Source organism: Saitoella complicata (assembly GCF_001661265.1).
Source record: "Saitoella complicata NRRL Y-17804 unplaced genomic scaffold SAICOscaffold_1, whole genome shotgun sequence".
In the NCBI taxonomy this organism is placed as follows: domain Eukaryota; kingdom Fungi; phylum Ascomycota; class Saitoellomycetes; order Saitoellales; family Saitoellaceae; genus Saitoella; species Saitoella complicata.
Window position 1 is genome coordinate 1,393,439 of NW_017566992.1, and position 14,024 is coordinate 1,407,462.

The 14,024-nt window shown below is 52.4% G+C and overlaps 8 protein-coding genes and 1 non-coding gene across 9 annotated transcripts; 5 read left to right on the plus strand and 4 right to left on the minus strand.

Moving 5' to 3' along the window:
- The first annotated feature begins 2,240 nt into the window (after positions 1–2,240).
- On the plus strand, positions 2,241–2,587 carry SAICODRAFT_28658 (uncharacterized protein). Its single transcript, XM_019167194.1, has 2 exons — positions 2,241–2,301; positions 2,387–2,587. Exons 1-2 carry the CDS (start codon positions 2,284–2,286, stop codon positions 2,546–2,548), a joined length of 180 nt encoding a protein of 59 aa, XP_019027697.1. The 5' UTR covers positions 2,241–2,283; the 3' UTR covers positions 2,549–2,587.
- A 382-nt stretch (positions 2,588–2,969) lies between these two features.
- Positions 2,970–3,042, plus strand: SAICODRAFT_t12. The gene has a single exon. It is a non-coding gene; the product is annotated as a tRNA-Arg (tRNA).
- Positions 3,043–3,467: 425 nt separating this feature from the next.
- On the minus strand, positions 3,468–6,007 carry SAICODRAFT_4763 (uncharacterized protein; the record flags this gene model as incomplete). The annotated part of the gene is made up of 2 exons (XM_019168899.1): positions 3,468–5,839; positions 5,902–6,007. 2 exons carry the CDS (start codon positions 6,005–6,007, stop codon positions 3,468–3,470), a joined length of 2,478 nt encoding a protein of 825 aa, XP_019027698.1.
- Positions 6,008–6,284: 277 nt separating this feature from the next.
- On the plus strand, positions 6,285–7,794 carry SAICODRAFT_28664 (uncharacterized protein). The gene is made up of 3 exons (XM_019167195.1): positions 6,285–6,673; positions 6,721–7,112; positions 7,168–7,794. Exons 1-3 carry the CDS (start codon positions 6,613–6,615, stop codon positions 7,663–7,665), a joined length of 951 nt encoding a protein of 316 aa, XP_019027699.1. The 5' UTR covers positions 6,285–6,612; the 3' UTR covers positions 7,666–7,794.
- A 255-nt stretch (positions 7,795–8,049) lies between these two features.
- On the plus strand, positions 8,050–8,941 carry SAICODRAFT_4765 (uncharacterized protein; the record flags this gene model as incomplete). The annotated part of the gene is made up of 2 exons (XM_019168900.1): positions 8,050–8,317; positions 8,370–8,941. 2 exons carry the CDS (start codon positions 8,050–8,052, stop codon positions 8,939–8,941), a joined length of 840 nt encoding a protein of 279 aa, XP_019027700.1.
- A 361-nt stretch (positions 8,942–9,302) lies between these two features.
- SAICODRAFT_28666 (uncharacterized protein) lies at positions 9,303–10,313 on the minus strand. Its single transcript, XM_019167196.1, has one exon. It carries the CDS (start codon positions 10,302–10,304, stop codon positions 9,420–9,422), a length of 885 nt encoding a protein of 294 aa, XP_019027701.1. The 5' UTR covers positions 10,305–10,313; the 3' UTR covers positions 9,303–9,419.
- Positions 10,314–10,415: 102 nt separating this feature from the next.
- SAICODRAFT_51879 (Nab3 Rrm Ucuu complex) lies at positions 10,416–10,634 on the minus strand (the record flags this gene model as incomplete). The annotated part of the gene is made up of 1 exon (XM_019169101.1): positions 10,416–10,634. A coding segment is annotated over one exon (219 nt), but the record flags the coding sequence as incomplete, so codon positions are not given.
- A 1,124-nt stretch (positions 10,635–11,758) lies between these two features.
- Positions 11,759–13,126, plus strand: SAICODRAFT_51727 (uncharacterized protein; the record flags this gene model as incomplete). Its single annotated transcript, XM_019169085.1, has 1 exon — positions 11,759–13,126. A coding segment is annotated over one exon (1,368 nt), but the record flags the coding sequence as incomplete, so codon positions are not given.
- Positions 13,127–13,144: 18 nt separating this feature from the next.
- SAICODRAFT_50983 (uncharacterized protein) lies at positions 13,145–13,841 on the minus strand (the record flags this gene model as incomplete). The annotated part of the gene is made up of 2 exons (XM_019169025.1): positions 13,145–13,494; positions 13,547–13,841. 2 exons carry the CDS (start codon positions 13,839–13,841, stop codon positions 13,145–13,147), a joined length of 645 nt encoding a protein of 214 aa, XP_019027704.1.
- Positions 13,842–14,024: the final 183 nt, after the last annotated feature.

Consider the following 14,024-nt stretch of genomic DNA (forward strand, 5'->3'; position numbering starts at 1 on the left):
TCTGAGTTCAGTACCTTAGTAAGACGTCGTCAGTCTTAAGGACTGACCAAAGAAGTGATCAACCCATACGAGCGTCCGTGCAGGCGAGAGGTGCCACTACTAGCCGCTTCTGTGTTAAGTAATGGATGTACATGCATGTGGGTACTGCAACGGCGTACTTACCAACCGGAGCCAGGGTCATACGCATCTCTGTATACGTACGCGTACCGCCCTACACTTGATATGACAGGACAGTGAAGACCATGGTCGTGTATCAGATCGCACAGAGTAGACTTTTGACAGCTGTGTCTCGTGCAACAACCTAAGGGGAGTTTGCGTCTATTGTATCGAGCTCATGCTTCCAAGCGCTAGCCGGCTTAGCACGCTTAAGCTTCACGTCGTCCATCGCAGCCGATGTAGAGGAACGAATACGCCTTTGCCATGATTCAGCCATCGTGGCTACCACCTGCCAACTTGAAAGACACCGTTAGTTGGAATCAGCTCATTACAAGCTGGCCCAATCATGTGTGCGTCACTGAAAGCGGTCACATACCCCTGCTAGAGCGGCCCGGTAGCAGCCCGCAACCACGCGCCCAAGCATAACCTTACCAGCAGCCCTGGAAGCAAATACGTAATCTGAACATCTGACTCGGGCCGAGTGGCGAATTGCGTGATTTACCCCGCAATGAGCGTTACCGCGGGGCTATAAGAAGACGGTCGTCCCCAACTCACTTGGCACGACCAACGTCGTGTCTGAGCATATCAGTCGACGTGCAAGGCGAATAGCGACAGCTACAGTGATGGGCACTGTATGAGGACCATGGAGGTGGACATTTCGATGGATCTGTTTCGCTCGATGAACTCAAGGGCGACGGCCGTCAAGGAAGTGCTCAGATCCTGCGGTGCAGGGCTAGCATCACCGTCGGGTCACGGCTGACCAAGCACAAGGAGGTTTCCGCGACCTTCACTCTGCAGCCTTTTTGTGCTTGTACACCCGTGGCCTGTCGGTGGATGCCAATCGTACAATCAAACCCTTCGGAGATCCATGTACGGTTGGCGGTCGGGCGCGAGCAACATGGTTCGTGCCGCTGAAGAGCTCGTTGCCTCAGAGGCGGAATGCCTTAGCGGAGGACAAACGAGTCTGGCGAAGGTCATGATTACCATATGTTTATGCTCGAGGGCATAGAGCGACCGTGAAATCCGTTACGGGCCCGTTACAGACCATGCTGCCTAACGGGCAGTTGTTTGACCAATGCTGCGTGTGTCCCAGGTTTCATCCTCGTATGCAGGTAACAACATACCCTTTTTCCCCAAAAGGGTGTCAGCCAGCCCTCAAAATAGGCAAAGGTTTCGGCTGTGGCAATCAACAGTTCTATCGGCATCAGTATCCACCCCTCTTCGTCGTTCCTAAAACCTAGAAATACGGCATATGACTGCGAAAATGTAGCAAAAATGGCGAGCGAAACGCTTCTGTACGGGCGGAGCGAATTGGCTCGCATGCCTGTTTGTGAACAGCGACACATCCCCAGCGTTTCCCGGAGCGAGTACCGTGAGAACTACCTACACTAAGACTTCTGCCTACCTACGTATACCGGAACGGAGCAGCCCTTGCGATCAAATACGACCTTTCCTTTCTGATGCTTGTGGCACTGACAAGAAAGTATCCTGATGAACTTGTGCTGCTTACAGGTTTGCTATGCGATTGTTATGGGCGAGTACCAAAAGTCTCTCAGTGTTTCCCTACGAGCCCCCTGAATTCGACTGTCCCGAATACCTAATTCGTGATTGCACAAATATGGAATAACATATTCCACCTTCAGCAAAAGCACTCGAATAAGTCATTCAACTGTACGAAAAACATGAATAAAGTGGGAAAGTATTCGAGTAGAGTAGAATTCCAATTCATGGTACACGAATACCTTATTTGACCTGGAATGATATTCGTTCCAGGAGAATGAGATATCCCACATCAATAAAAAAGAGATTGAGGATCAATGGTCTTTGGTGGCGGTTCTTCGGCCTGCGCCTCTCGAGAGTGACATGTGAGCACAAGCGCTGGTGCGCTGATGCGCTGGCAAATTTCACCAAGTCCAGCACAAACAGGAACCCACCACCATCAACGTCTCAATCTCCCTGGGTGTCTCGCGACTGACTGACAAAAGCATCGAATCCTACACCTCCCTGGTCCTCTCCCATCTGTTCTCCCGATGCTATGGCTTGTATCGTCTCAACCCAAACTGGGCACATGATCGCTGTTGCTGAAAGGTTAACATGATGGTTGTTTAATCTCGACACTCTTGCTTGATGTCTCCTCTTATTCGGGTGAGTCCCGCACTTTGTTGACAGCAACAGTAAAGCGACTTCTCATCGGTTTTTACTAACCCACCCTGACCCAATGGCAATGAAGGTTCGTGGTAGGAAACAGCCTAGAAAGAAGACCTTGCGCACTTCAGGAGCATCAAAACGATACACACCCAATCACAGTTCTCAAGATGATCCGGAGTTTGACGTTGACGATGATGATGAAGACGATGAACTTGTTTCGACTGAGTGGACAAAGGAGAGATGAGAGGAAGCGTCATGGTATGCACATGTGTGTTGACAGTGGGAATTGAGGCATGGTTGGGCTTCTGAAATTTTTGGATCTTATTTAAGTTTCAACAATATTAATATCAATGGGCCTAGATTGATGACCTGTGATAGATGAGATCAATGAACGTCACATCTGTGAAGTGTGCAGTCATGAGGTAGAATAGTATAACAGTGTAGTGCTGGTAACTCATATAAAAAATTCTACCTCCAAGATGAATTAACAATCCAGATTGTGCCCAGAATATCCCACTAACTCGAATAACTCTATTCGTGATACTGGATAATTTTATTCGTGTTTTATACTCGTGTTTGGTAAAATTTGGGGGTCTCGTAGGGTTTCGCTTATCATTATCTCAAAAACAACATATCTCACGTCAGATGTCTTTTAAGCATGAAAGGACCTGCTGGCCCAATGGTTAAGGCGCTTGACTACGAATCAAGAGATTCCAGGTTCGAGTCCTGGGTGGGTCGTTTTTCCTTTTCATCGCCATCTGTCATCTTAGGCTGTGTTGTTGTGCAGCGCCGGGTCATACGTAGACTTCGTTTACAGCTTCTTTTCGTGCTGCGCGTCACGGCTCTTCGTTTCCTGTTGCATGCGAGTTGGAACGCTCGCGAGGTACGCACGAGGACAGGAAAGGGCGAGTAGATTTGCCCGTTCCATTGGCGCCGCAAATTGATTGGGTTTCTCTTTATTGTCGTGCGGCCGGGTGCTCCATTCACGTACGGTAGGCTGATTACAGCTTTGAGATCACGGCGCGAGCTTGCCGAATTGAAAAGCTCGAGGTCAGCCGCAGCCGTGGGAACTCTCTGACAACATAATCTGAAATTTCGTACTCCAAATCCAACGTATGCTGCGTTCATTCATCCCTATCCTAAGACAAAAATGCATATGCTCCTCACAACCCCCTCTTATCCATCTTCACAACAGCCATAACCGGCACTGAAATACCCGTCCTACCCTCCACACCCAAGCCCTGCCCGGCACTCCACCCCATCTTCTCCAACAACTTGCGTCCAAGGTTACCCGCTCCAATCTCAGGTGCGTCACCACCGACGACGGAACCGTTGTTATTGCGAACGAGTCCGGGGGCACCACCGCGTTGACCGACAGTCTTCCCAGGACGAGGACGGGGACGGTCGAGACGGGGGAGGTAACCGGTGTTACCCCTTCCACCACCTTCGTGCCGTGCGAGGATCTCGTCAACGAGGCGTTCGTCCCTAGGGTACGAAGTCTTCGTCGTCTTGATCAACGTCGGGAACCGTCTCTTCCCCTTCCCGACACTCTTACTCTTCAAGTTATACGCACTAGCGAGCGTATGCACCGTCCGTCGCGAAAACTTATCCATAGGCGGTAATGGCAAACTCTGCATCCCCAAATCATCAATGAAATCGCGGATCTCGATGTTCATCCGCTGCACCGAGATTCCGAGCGAGAACTCATCACGATCAGCGAGCTTGGCTTTCTTGCCCTTCTTGCCTTTACCGAGCATACCGGCTTTGCGTAACTCCTCCCTCTCCCTCTTCTTATCAGCTTTACTAGAGCGATCCTTTGCCCACTGATCCTTAATCTGCGCTTCCATGTCCTCATCCGACAACCCCAACTCATAATCCTCGATCCGCGCAGGCAACCTCTTCCCAGCCCGCTTCAGCTGCGCCTTCAAAGACTTACTCGGTTCGAAACCACCGATGTCGTCGCTGTCATCCTCGAATTCGTACTCAAAGTCCGAGGCGTGGAAGTCACCGTTGAAGAGGGCATCTTCGATGAAGGTGTCTTTTCCGCGCTTGTTCTTCTTGCCGGGCAGGCCTTTGCCGGAAGCGTTGCCTAGGGATCGGGCGATTGCCAACTCGAGTTGCTCCAGCTCGTCGAGTTCTTCAAGTTCCTCGGCTCCGATACCCTCGAGGCCATCATCCTCCTCATCGAGCAAATCGTCAATGTCCACATCATCCAACTCGTCCTCGTCATCATTCTCATCCTCCTGTCCACTCGACTCATCCTCGTCATCCTCCTCACTACTCTCCTCCCCAACATAATACTCCAACCCCACTCCACCAACCCTGCTAACCTCCCCTTCCTCATCACCCTCACTCTCATCAACCCACTCATCCTCCAACCCAGCACCCTGACCGCCCAACGCAGCGAAACCAAGACCACGATGCTCGAACGCCTCTTCTTCCTCCGAGTCGAAGTCCTGGTTAGCGAGATTATCCATGTAATCGTCCAACGCTGCATCGATCGCCGAGTCTCTCATCCCAGGACCCGGGCCGTTAAGTTTCTCCTTCCTCCCGCGCGCTCTCTTCCCGCCGCGCTCCTTCCCAGGCTTCGTCTTCGGCACGGGCTGCCAGTCAGCATTCTCATCACGCATTTCAACATTGACGTCAATCTGAGTCTTCTTGACTGTAAGGTGCTCGATCTTGGCCGCCGTCACACTCTCATCAACGATCCTCACACCCCGCCTCGGCACGAAGACGACCTCCTCATCGGACTGTGGTGCATGCTCATACCTCACCGGGATAGACACCTTCGACGGTTCCGCGGGTCGCATCGCTGTATCACCCTCCGTATCAACGACAAATAGGGCGTCATTCTCAACCTCCATATGCACCGAAGTATCCTCGATAGCGAGAGATTCCAGATTTATCGCTCTTGACGAGCCCTCTCCGGGATCCTCCGCGGAGATATGGGTAAGAGTGGTCTGTTCGACGTGGACGTGAGTATTGGGATCATTGCCCGAGGCAAGGATAGCGCGTGCGACTTGTTCGTCTGCTGCGTCGGAGTCGGAGGCGCCGTAGTTGAATTCGTCGTCATCTTCGCGTGGGGGGACAATGGGAATGTTGTCGATGTCATCTTCCTCATCATCATCCTCCTCCTCCTCATCATCCTCCTCCTCATCATCCTCCTCCTCCTCCTCCTCTCCAGCATCCTCTTCTTCTTCGAGATCATCGTCTTCCTCCTCATCCCCATCGTCTGCCTCTACAGGTTCCATGGCCTGATCCACATGATTCGCCACCGGATGTTCATGCTGATGCCTCAGGTCGTCCGCATGATGAATCGCATCGTCAGCGGTTGTGTCCACTTCATGTTCCTCGATAGCATCATTAATCTCAGCATCTGGATCAAGCCCTCCCGAAGTACTCTTAACGAACGACACCCCCATCTTGCGTAATGGCACTCTTTCACCAGAAGCATCCCCATTCTTCGTAAATCGGTAATGTTCCGTTCTCCGTCCAGTGTCCTTCATCTTGAATCCACGAACTTGAGTACCGTCATCTGCTCACAGGGATCAATAAAGGCCGGACATATATGGCCGAGGGGTGCGAGCGCAGTCATACCTTCCGCGAAGCCGCCAAACCGCTGCGGCACAAATCCCATCAACTTGTTGTTTCTCTTCGGCTCCTTGCCTTTGCCCTTTCCATTCTGCTGGCCTTTCTTGCCCATGATATTACTCGTGAATGATCGAGGATGTATTTGGTGGTGTATTTGCCTCACGATTCGTCGACTCGTAAGCTCCCTCCACTACTGCGACGCTTGACGTCTACTGCGCGATACGGATAGGGCCGTGCATCTCGCATACACCCCAGGCCTGACGTAGACCACCAACACCAGCATTCATGGACACACTCAACAGAGCAATCAGGTTTTTCTACGACCCAGAACCACGGAACGATGAGCTCACCCAGTCTATATGGGTGCTCGGGGCGGAGTATGCCGGTATCCCTCCACCGCCGCCATTACAGGCGGCTGCACTCGCGGCCGTCGGTGCAGCTCCCGAGCGGGAAGAGAAAGGATTGGGATGGCCAGAAGCGTTCTTGGATGACTACGAGACGCGAGTTTGGCTTACGTACAGGACTGGGTTTCCTGCGATATCGAAGAAGGTGGTTGAGGAGCAGGTTGATACGGTAAATGAGGCTGAGCGCACGGCTGCGGCAAGTGCGGAAGGAACGAATGGAGTGACTTCGTGGATGAAGGAGGTTGGTGATAAGTTTAGCAGGAATGGCAATGGAGCTGCACAGGGCTACACGAGCGATGTGGGGTGGGGCTGTATGATTCGATCTGCGCAGTCACTACTGGCGAATGCGCTGCTGACACTGCATCTCGGACGGGGTACGTTTCCCCACCGTGCCGCGTTACCATCGCTAATTGTGACACAGACTACCGGCACAACACTATCTCGGCCGAGAATGAACTTGACTTGATTAAGCTCTTCGCCGACCACCCCTCCGCCCCCTTCTCCCTCCACCGTTTCGTTTCTCACGCATCCACTTTCTGCGGAAAAGCTCCCGGAGAATGGTTCGGTCCCTCGGCCGCCGCACAATGCATTAAGGCTCTCTGTGCTGAATATACCGGGACTACTGAACTGCGAGCAAGCGAAGGAGGAAGAGGAGTGGGGGTGTATGTAGCGGCTGACGGAGGTGATATTTATGAGAACAGAGTACGCGAAATCGCGTGCGGCACAGACGGAACCTGGAAACCAGTCCTAATCCTCGCCGGCGTTCGATTGGGCATCGAGCGTGTAAACCCCGTCTACTACCCCGCCATCCAGGTTTGCAATTCCACATGCCGTCATCTTATTTCAGCTGACATGGTGCATCAAACAGGACTGTCTCAAATCCCCCCATGGTATCGGCATAGCCGGTGGACGCCCTTCATCGTCGCATTATTTCATCGCGACACAAGCATCATCCACGCACAACCCCTACCTCTTCCACCTCGACCCGCACCACCCACGACCATACCTTCCCCTCGAACCTACAACGGCGGACGTGGGAAGCGTCCATACCCGTCGCGTCCGCCGCTGCCGAATGGACGAAGTAGACCCCTCAATGCTCGTTGGGTACCTCATCCGTGACGAACCCTCCTGGGAAGCATTCAAGACCTCACTCCAGGGCAAAGGGAAGAAAGTGGTGCATGTGTATTACCGAGAGCCGGAGTTGAGGAGAAGGGTTAGTGCCGCGAAGGTTACTACGTCGACACCGGTCGCGACGCCGACGAAGACGGAGAGTCCGGGGTTGGGTGGGGAGGCGGAGGTTGTGGAGGAGGAGGATGGGGAGGAGGAGGAGGTTGATGTTTTGTCGGATGCGGAGGGGTTACAATAGGAATGGGACCTAAGGGGAAGGCATGGGAAGGGGAAAGGAAGGAGGGCTTGGTGTAAGATAGTGGATACCCATTATGACAAATTGCGGTGATTGCAATATACCCCCTACAGTATAACATCCTGCCAGTATCACAGAGCATCCTGGAGCACGTCGAGCTTTTGAGTATATCGATCATGCTCCCAAGCGTTCTCAAGCGGAAATGTGCCTGCCAGTCATGATTGTCATTGAGGCATGTAACCAGGACGTAGCGGGACGTGTAACGTAGACAACTCAAAGTCGGTGAATACGCTTCCCCACAATCGCAGGCTAGCCCAATGGGGAAGAAAACCTCTCGCACGTAACGTTGAAAACGATGACCACCAAGTCAGCCCATTCCATCTGAAAATGCTGTGTACCGTACGAACCACGCCTACGAGATCGACTATCCTCTATGGACGATTGGTTTTGAAAGGATATGCTACGGCGGCCGGCAAAGACCCGATCAAGACACCGACCAGTTCCCCTCCAAAGGCCAAATTCCCAACTTTCGTGAACCAGACTGGCAAAGACCCGCTCAATGCGCCAACAACTTTCCCTCCCAAGCTCGAATTGCCGCCGAGTCCAAAACCCGATGATATGAACCGATTCACATGGCTCAGACTGACGGGAAAAGGTTTCATCGTCCGACAAGTCTTAAGAATCCAAGCTAACGTAGATTGAAACAGGTTACTTGGTATTCTACAAAACCGCCTTCAAAACCGTCTGGTCAAACTACAAAGAATCCAAAGCCCTCCGCGCCAGACCCGCACCAAAGAACTACACCCGCGCCGAATGGCAACTCATTAGACGAGCCAAGCCAGATACTATGAAACTCCCGTTCTTCGCGCTCCTGCTGTTGATTTGCGGGGAGTTCACGCCATTAATCACGTATTTCGTGCCCTCGGTATTACCGAACGTCGCTCTCCTCCCCTGGCAAGAGAAGCAGAGAAGAGATCCACTCGTGATCAGAAAAGCGCGTCTTCAAATGACAGAGTACCAGGAGTATCTCTGGCAAGATAATGAGATGATCGATATGTGGGGTGGCGTGAAAGGGTTGAATAAGCAGGAGGTGATGCGGGCGCTGTATGAGCGTGGGTACCCAGATCTCGAATCAGTATCGTCAGACGAGGTAGACAGTATTGAGAAGCTGAGATCTATTTTGGACGGGTTCTTGGCTCCAGATCGCGCCCATAGGCTGGAGGTGGCGAAGGAACTACCGTCATATGCAGTGGGTGACCGGGCACGGGCGTGGGAATGACCCCCACCCCCTTCCATTACAATGACTCCATGGCATGGGGAAGGAGGGAGCTGAGACTGAAAATATTATATTTCGTGGTTGATATGCATCTACTTGTGTCGTCTTAGGAGCTACGGAAGGAATCTACACTTGTTATAGCCTTCTGAATTGCCCTACTTCAATCCCATTAATTGCGTGGGACAAATGCTCTCACAGATAATAACAGGACGCCGTCCAGAGCTCAAGATAGTTACCGGAACATTCCGCAGTATTGAGGAAGCCATTCACGATGGTACGCTAGCCCGAGGCAACATAGGCAAAAGAAGAAGAATTCTCTCAAAAGGAAGAGAAGTAGTAAGAAGCATGCAATTTCTCTAAGCAAGCTCATATAATCGTTCAATCACTCTGCATTACTACAATATACAGCTATCTACTACCTGATGAGCTGTCGTATCAGATTATCCAGACTTCCAACTCCTATATCGCATATGACCGATGCTTACTGCCGTCCTTGCAACCTTGCCAACTGCGCCATGATATCCTGCACCTGCTGCGTCGGCGCACCCTGAGTCGCTGGTCCTGGTCCTGGTGCTCCAGCTCCGGGATACCCAGGCATAGCAAAGCCAGCAGGAAGTCCAGCGGGTGGGTATCCAGGAGCCACGGGTGCAGCACCAGGTTGCTGTGCCTTCGCAAGTGCGCCGATGACATTCTGCAAAGCCGCTGGGTCGAGGGAGGAGATGATGTTCGCGAGGTTCGCACCGGGAGCGGCGGCGACAGGGGGAGCAGCTATGGGCGGGTACCCAACCGGGGGAGGCATACCATACCCCATAGCCGGAGGAGCAGCGACGGCAGCAGCCGCCTGCTTCAACCTCTGCACGAGCGCGACACCGACATTGATATCCACATCCGCATACTCCTCAAACTTGACATTCGCGCCACCTCGGCGATCAAAGCACTGTAGACTGATTTTGTTTCTGTATTGCAGGTTTCGGTTGAGGATGACGACTGCGTCCACGCCTTCGACGACCATTTGTCGGATGACTTCGTCGACGGGGAGGCGGGGGGAGAGGGAGAGTGTGTGCGTGCGGAATTGTGCGGCGAATGCTGCATCAACGAATTTGACAAAGTTACGATCCGCCTCGTCGAGGACGAGGATCTGGACTTCGGGGACATCGCGGCCGTGGCGTCTTGGGAGAGGGAATTGAGGGCCACCACGGGGTGATGGCGAGCGGTATCCACGACGAGGAGGTGAGCGTGGACGACGGTCGTAGTAGTCACGATCACGCTCATCGCGGTACCGGGGTGGAGAACGACTAGAGCGCCCATAACGAGGCGGAGAACGAGCGTTATGGTTGTAGCCACCATAGTTACCCGCACCCGTCATACGTCCCGGTGCCCTCCCACGCGGTGAAATCGATCGATCACGGCTTCCGTACCTCGCCCTCTCCTTCTCCTTTTTCTCACGTTCGCGTTCCTCCCTTGGTCTTGGAGGCTTACTCACCTCCAAATGCAACTTCTTTCCGTGAATAGCCGTACCGTCCTCTCCATCGATCGCTGCCTTACAGTCTTCTCCACTCAAGAATTGGATAAAGCCGTAAGAGGGTTTGATAGAAATCTGGGCCATACGCCCATACTTGTAAAACTTGGTAAAAAGCTCCCATTTAGTAGTTCCGTCAGGAAGGTTACCGATGAACATGCGGGCGTTGGGGGGCATCTGGTCAGGGTACATGGATCCCATGATGTGCTGCTCATCCGCGAGGAATTTGTCGTATAAAACGGTAAGTTGGGATTTGTCCGGTTGTGGAGAACGAGTTCTGCGTCGGTCATTGGATGGAGAGGAGTTATGCTGAACTGGGCTGCGGTATGTGGCAGATGGGGATTGAGAGGGCTTCACGGCAGGTGCGGGAGCGGTGGTGGGAAGAGCAGAGATATTGGCTAGGAGGGATTGGAGGTCGACGGAAGATGGAATTCCAGTTGAAGGGAGTGCTGGTGGAGGAGCAGAAGTGGACTCGGCGGTAGCGACAGCAGGGGCAACGGCGGAGTTGTTCAGGTTGGTGCTTTCCGCGGACGCGGTGGTGATGGAAGCAATTGCCTCAGGGACGGGAGCCGTAGCGGAGTTGTGGTTGCGATCAACAGTGGGAAGGTTGAGCGATGCCTCGGGGTCATAGTCAGAGCCAGGAGAAGAGTCATCGTCAGACTCCTCGGATTCAAGTTCGACGGCCGATGATTGAGTAGGTGCAGGTGCGGGTGCGGGTGCGGTTACAGTCTCGGGAACATCTTCGGAAACATCCTCATCGGCTGAAGAGAAGTCAGAGGAAGCTGCAGGCGAAGATACTTGCTCAACGGCGGGCTCGGACTCGGGCTGGGGCGAAGGCTGATGCTGAATGGTGGTTTCGTCGGTCACGTCCATTCTGGTAGATCAGGGAGCAGGACTGAATAAATAGCCTAGAATGTCGAATATAAAACGGTGAAGTTGTCGCACAGGGTCTATCTGACGATGGAGAGGCCAATAGTTTGGAAATGGGACTGGGTGGTGGTGTTATGGTTGAGGTCAAGAAGAGGGATTGCGATCGATTACGCGCCGAGATGAGGTTGGCCGAACAAGACCTCGACATCTAAAGAGACCATCTTCTTCAATATTACCCGTCGGAGAATGTAGCATCTTTCCATGTATATCGGAGGGCTGGTCCGATAACGCTCACCTGAATTGTCGATAAGACGGGATTTTTGGTCTCCTCGGTCGCAACAAAAAGCAGACTCACCACTCGTCCTACAACCTTTCAGGAGCACTGTACGGTCTAAAATACCCATAGTCCCCACCGTTAACCCTTCACAACTGCTGCAATGACCGACAAGGTCCAATACTACATCGAACAAGGTCTCCCTGAGCTCAAGGACCTGGAACAGAAAAAGATTTTCTCCAAGCTCGAATGCAAAGCAATCATGAAGAAGCGCACAGAGTTCGAACAAGCCCTTGCCCGCCGAATTGCCAAGAAGACCGACTTCCTACGATACGTGGAGTACGAGATGAACTTGGAGGCGCTGAGGAAGAAGAGGGTAAAGAGGCTGAATATCATGGGAAAGCCGACTGTATCAGATTGGGCTGGTCAGAGACGAATTTTCTTCATCTTGGATCGAGCGACGAGGAAGTTTCATGGGGATATTGCGTTGTGGGTTCAGTACATCAACTATGCTCGGTCTCAGAAATCGAACAAGGTCATCAACCGCGCCTTTGCTTCCGCGCTGCAGATGCACCCGACATGCCCGCAACTCTGGATCTTGGCGGCGCAGCATCAGTTTGAGGAGAATGGAGACGTGACTGCTGGACGGACGTTCATGCAGAGAGGGTTGCGGTTGAACAAGGACAGTGAGGACATGTGGGTGGAATACGCAAAGTTGGAGATGGTCTACATCGCAAAATTGTATGCACGAAGACGGATTTTGGGTATCGACGAGCAGGAAGAGGAGACGAAGCAGGAGGAAAGCGAGGATGACGAGGACGGAAACATCAAGTTGCCGACTATCATCGCAGCAGAGATGGACGATGGCACCCCGAAGGACAAGAACCTCCTCTCAGAAGTCGAAGTGAAAGCCCTCACGAATGCCGCAAATAACCCTGCACTCTCTGGTGCTATCCCCCTCTCCATCACCAAATCCGCATTCTCCGCCCTTCCCAAGTCTACCTCGCTCCCAACACGTCTGTGGGAGTTGTTCGAATCTTTCAAGCAGTTACCGGAGGTACGACAACAGTTATGCCAGATGGTGGAGGACTACCTTCGTACGCAATTCCCCAATACGCCGAAGGCATTGTTCTTCCTCCTCGTTCTTCCCACGAAGACGCTCGAGCACGGTGCCGTGGACCCAGCATTCCCGGCTGCTTTGCGCGAGGTATTGAAGGGATTCTCTGCTACTTTGGTTGCTGCACGACCTCGTGCGGAACTTTACGACTTGTTCCTTGCGTACTTGCACGAGTACTTGTCTCTGCCTGTGTTGGAGACTAACTTGGAGAAGCTGTTGTCGGCGTTCTTTGCCAAGACTGTGAAGGATGCTGAGAAGGAAGGAGAGCTCGGTGCTAAGGGTTACGCGGTGTGGGTTAGACGCCTGCTCGCGAAGGAGAGGAATGCGGAGGCTGGACAGGTCTTGGAGAGGGCTGTGAGAAAATGGGGTGAATCCCGAGATTTGGAGGAGGCACGAGAGTTACTTTAGGATTGGGAATTTATGAACCTAGTAATCATCACCTTTTGATCTTCGCGAACTCTTCTTGTCGCTGAACCTTTTCTTCTCCTTCAGCCTTCGTTCATTGTCCCTCCTTGCTAGGTTCTTGACCTTGTCTTTCTGTTCTTGACTTGTTTCGCCTGGAATTTCTACACATTCTCGGATGATGTCGTATAATTTTCGATAAGCGTCTTCGAGGTTTGCTGCCTGTGTTCGTGAAGCTTGGGATTGGATCACGAGTTCGTTGTCTGAAGTCAGGTATTGCTTCGTTGAATGTGACGTCTTGATTGCTTCGATGACTTGCTTCGGGAGGAATGAAGCTTTTCTGAGTTCCAGCCGAACTGTAGCCTTGGTGTTCACTGTGCTCATGAGGTGAGTAAGGGCTGTTCAAGAGGGTGAGGGAGGACGTACGTTTGTTCACGTTCTGCCCGCCAGGACCGCTAGAGCGATCGAAACGAATTTCACACTTGTCCCGAGGAATGATTTCTGGATTGAACGATGCTTTCCATTTCCTGTCATAATCTATGAGCGTTTGGAGGATGAGAACAGGCGAAGGATCGTACCGTAGCTGTGCGAGTTCGTGTTCATCTGCACTGAACCATCTTCGGCCAACTGTTGGTGGAAGGAAGGAAGCCTGCCACGGAGTAGGGACCTGTGCTGTTGATGAGGCCCAGAGGGATAGTTGCGAGCGTAAAGTGCGAAACATGACAATTGTAAGGTTTTTGGAATATTACAACTGCAGCACGATGCGGTAACGTATACACCAGTATCGATGACCTCATACAAGTTGAAGGGAAACAGCTCGGAACGACGATTTTCTTGAGCCAATTCCAAGCAAATTATCAACTTTCTATAGCAAAACCGACCTTCTTCGGTTATGTGATTCTCC

Excerpts from the sequence above, each read along its gene's own strand:
- SAICODRAFT_28664 (XM_019167195.1), top strand. The coding sequence starts at position 6,613 with ATGATTCGATCTGCGCAGTCACTACTGGCGAATGCGCTGCTGACACTG. Across the intron at positions 6,674-6,720 it reads GACACTGCATCTCGGACGGG|ACTACCGGCACAACACTATC; the intron begins GTACGTTTCCCC and ends ATTGTGACACAG. Across the intron at positions 7,113-7,167 it reads TCTACTACCCCGCCATCCAG|GACTGTCTCAAATCCCCCCA; the intron begins GTTTGCAATTCC and ends TGCATCAAACAG.
- SAICODRAFT_28666 (XM_019167196.1), bottom strand. The coding sequence starts at position 10,304 with ATGACGGGTGCGGGTAACTATGGTGGCTACAACCATAACGCTCGTTCT.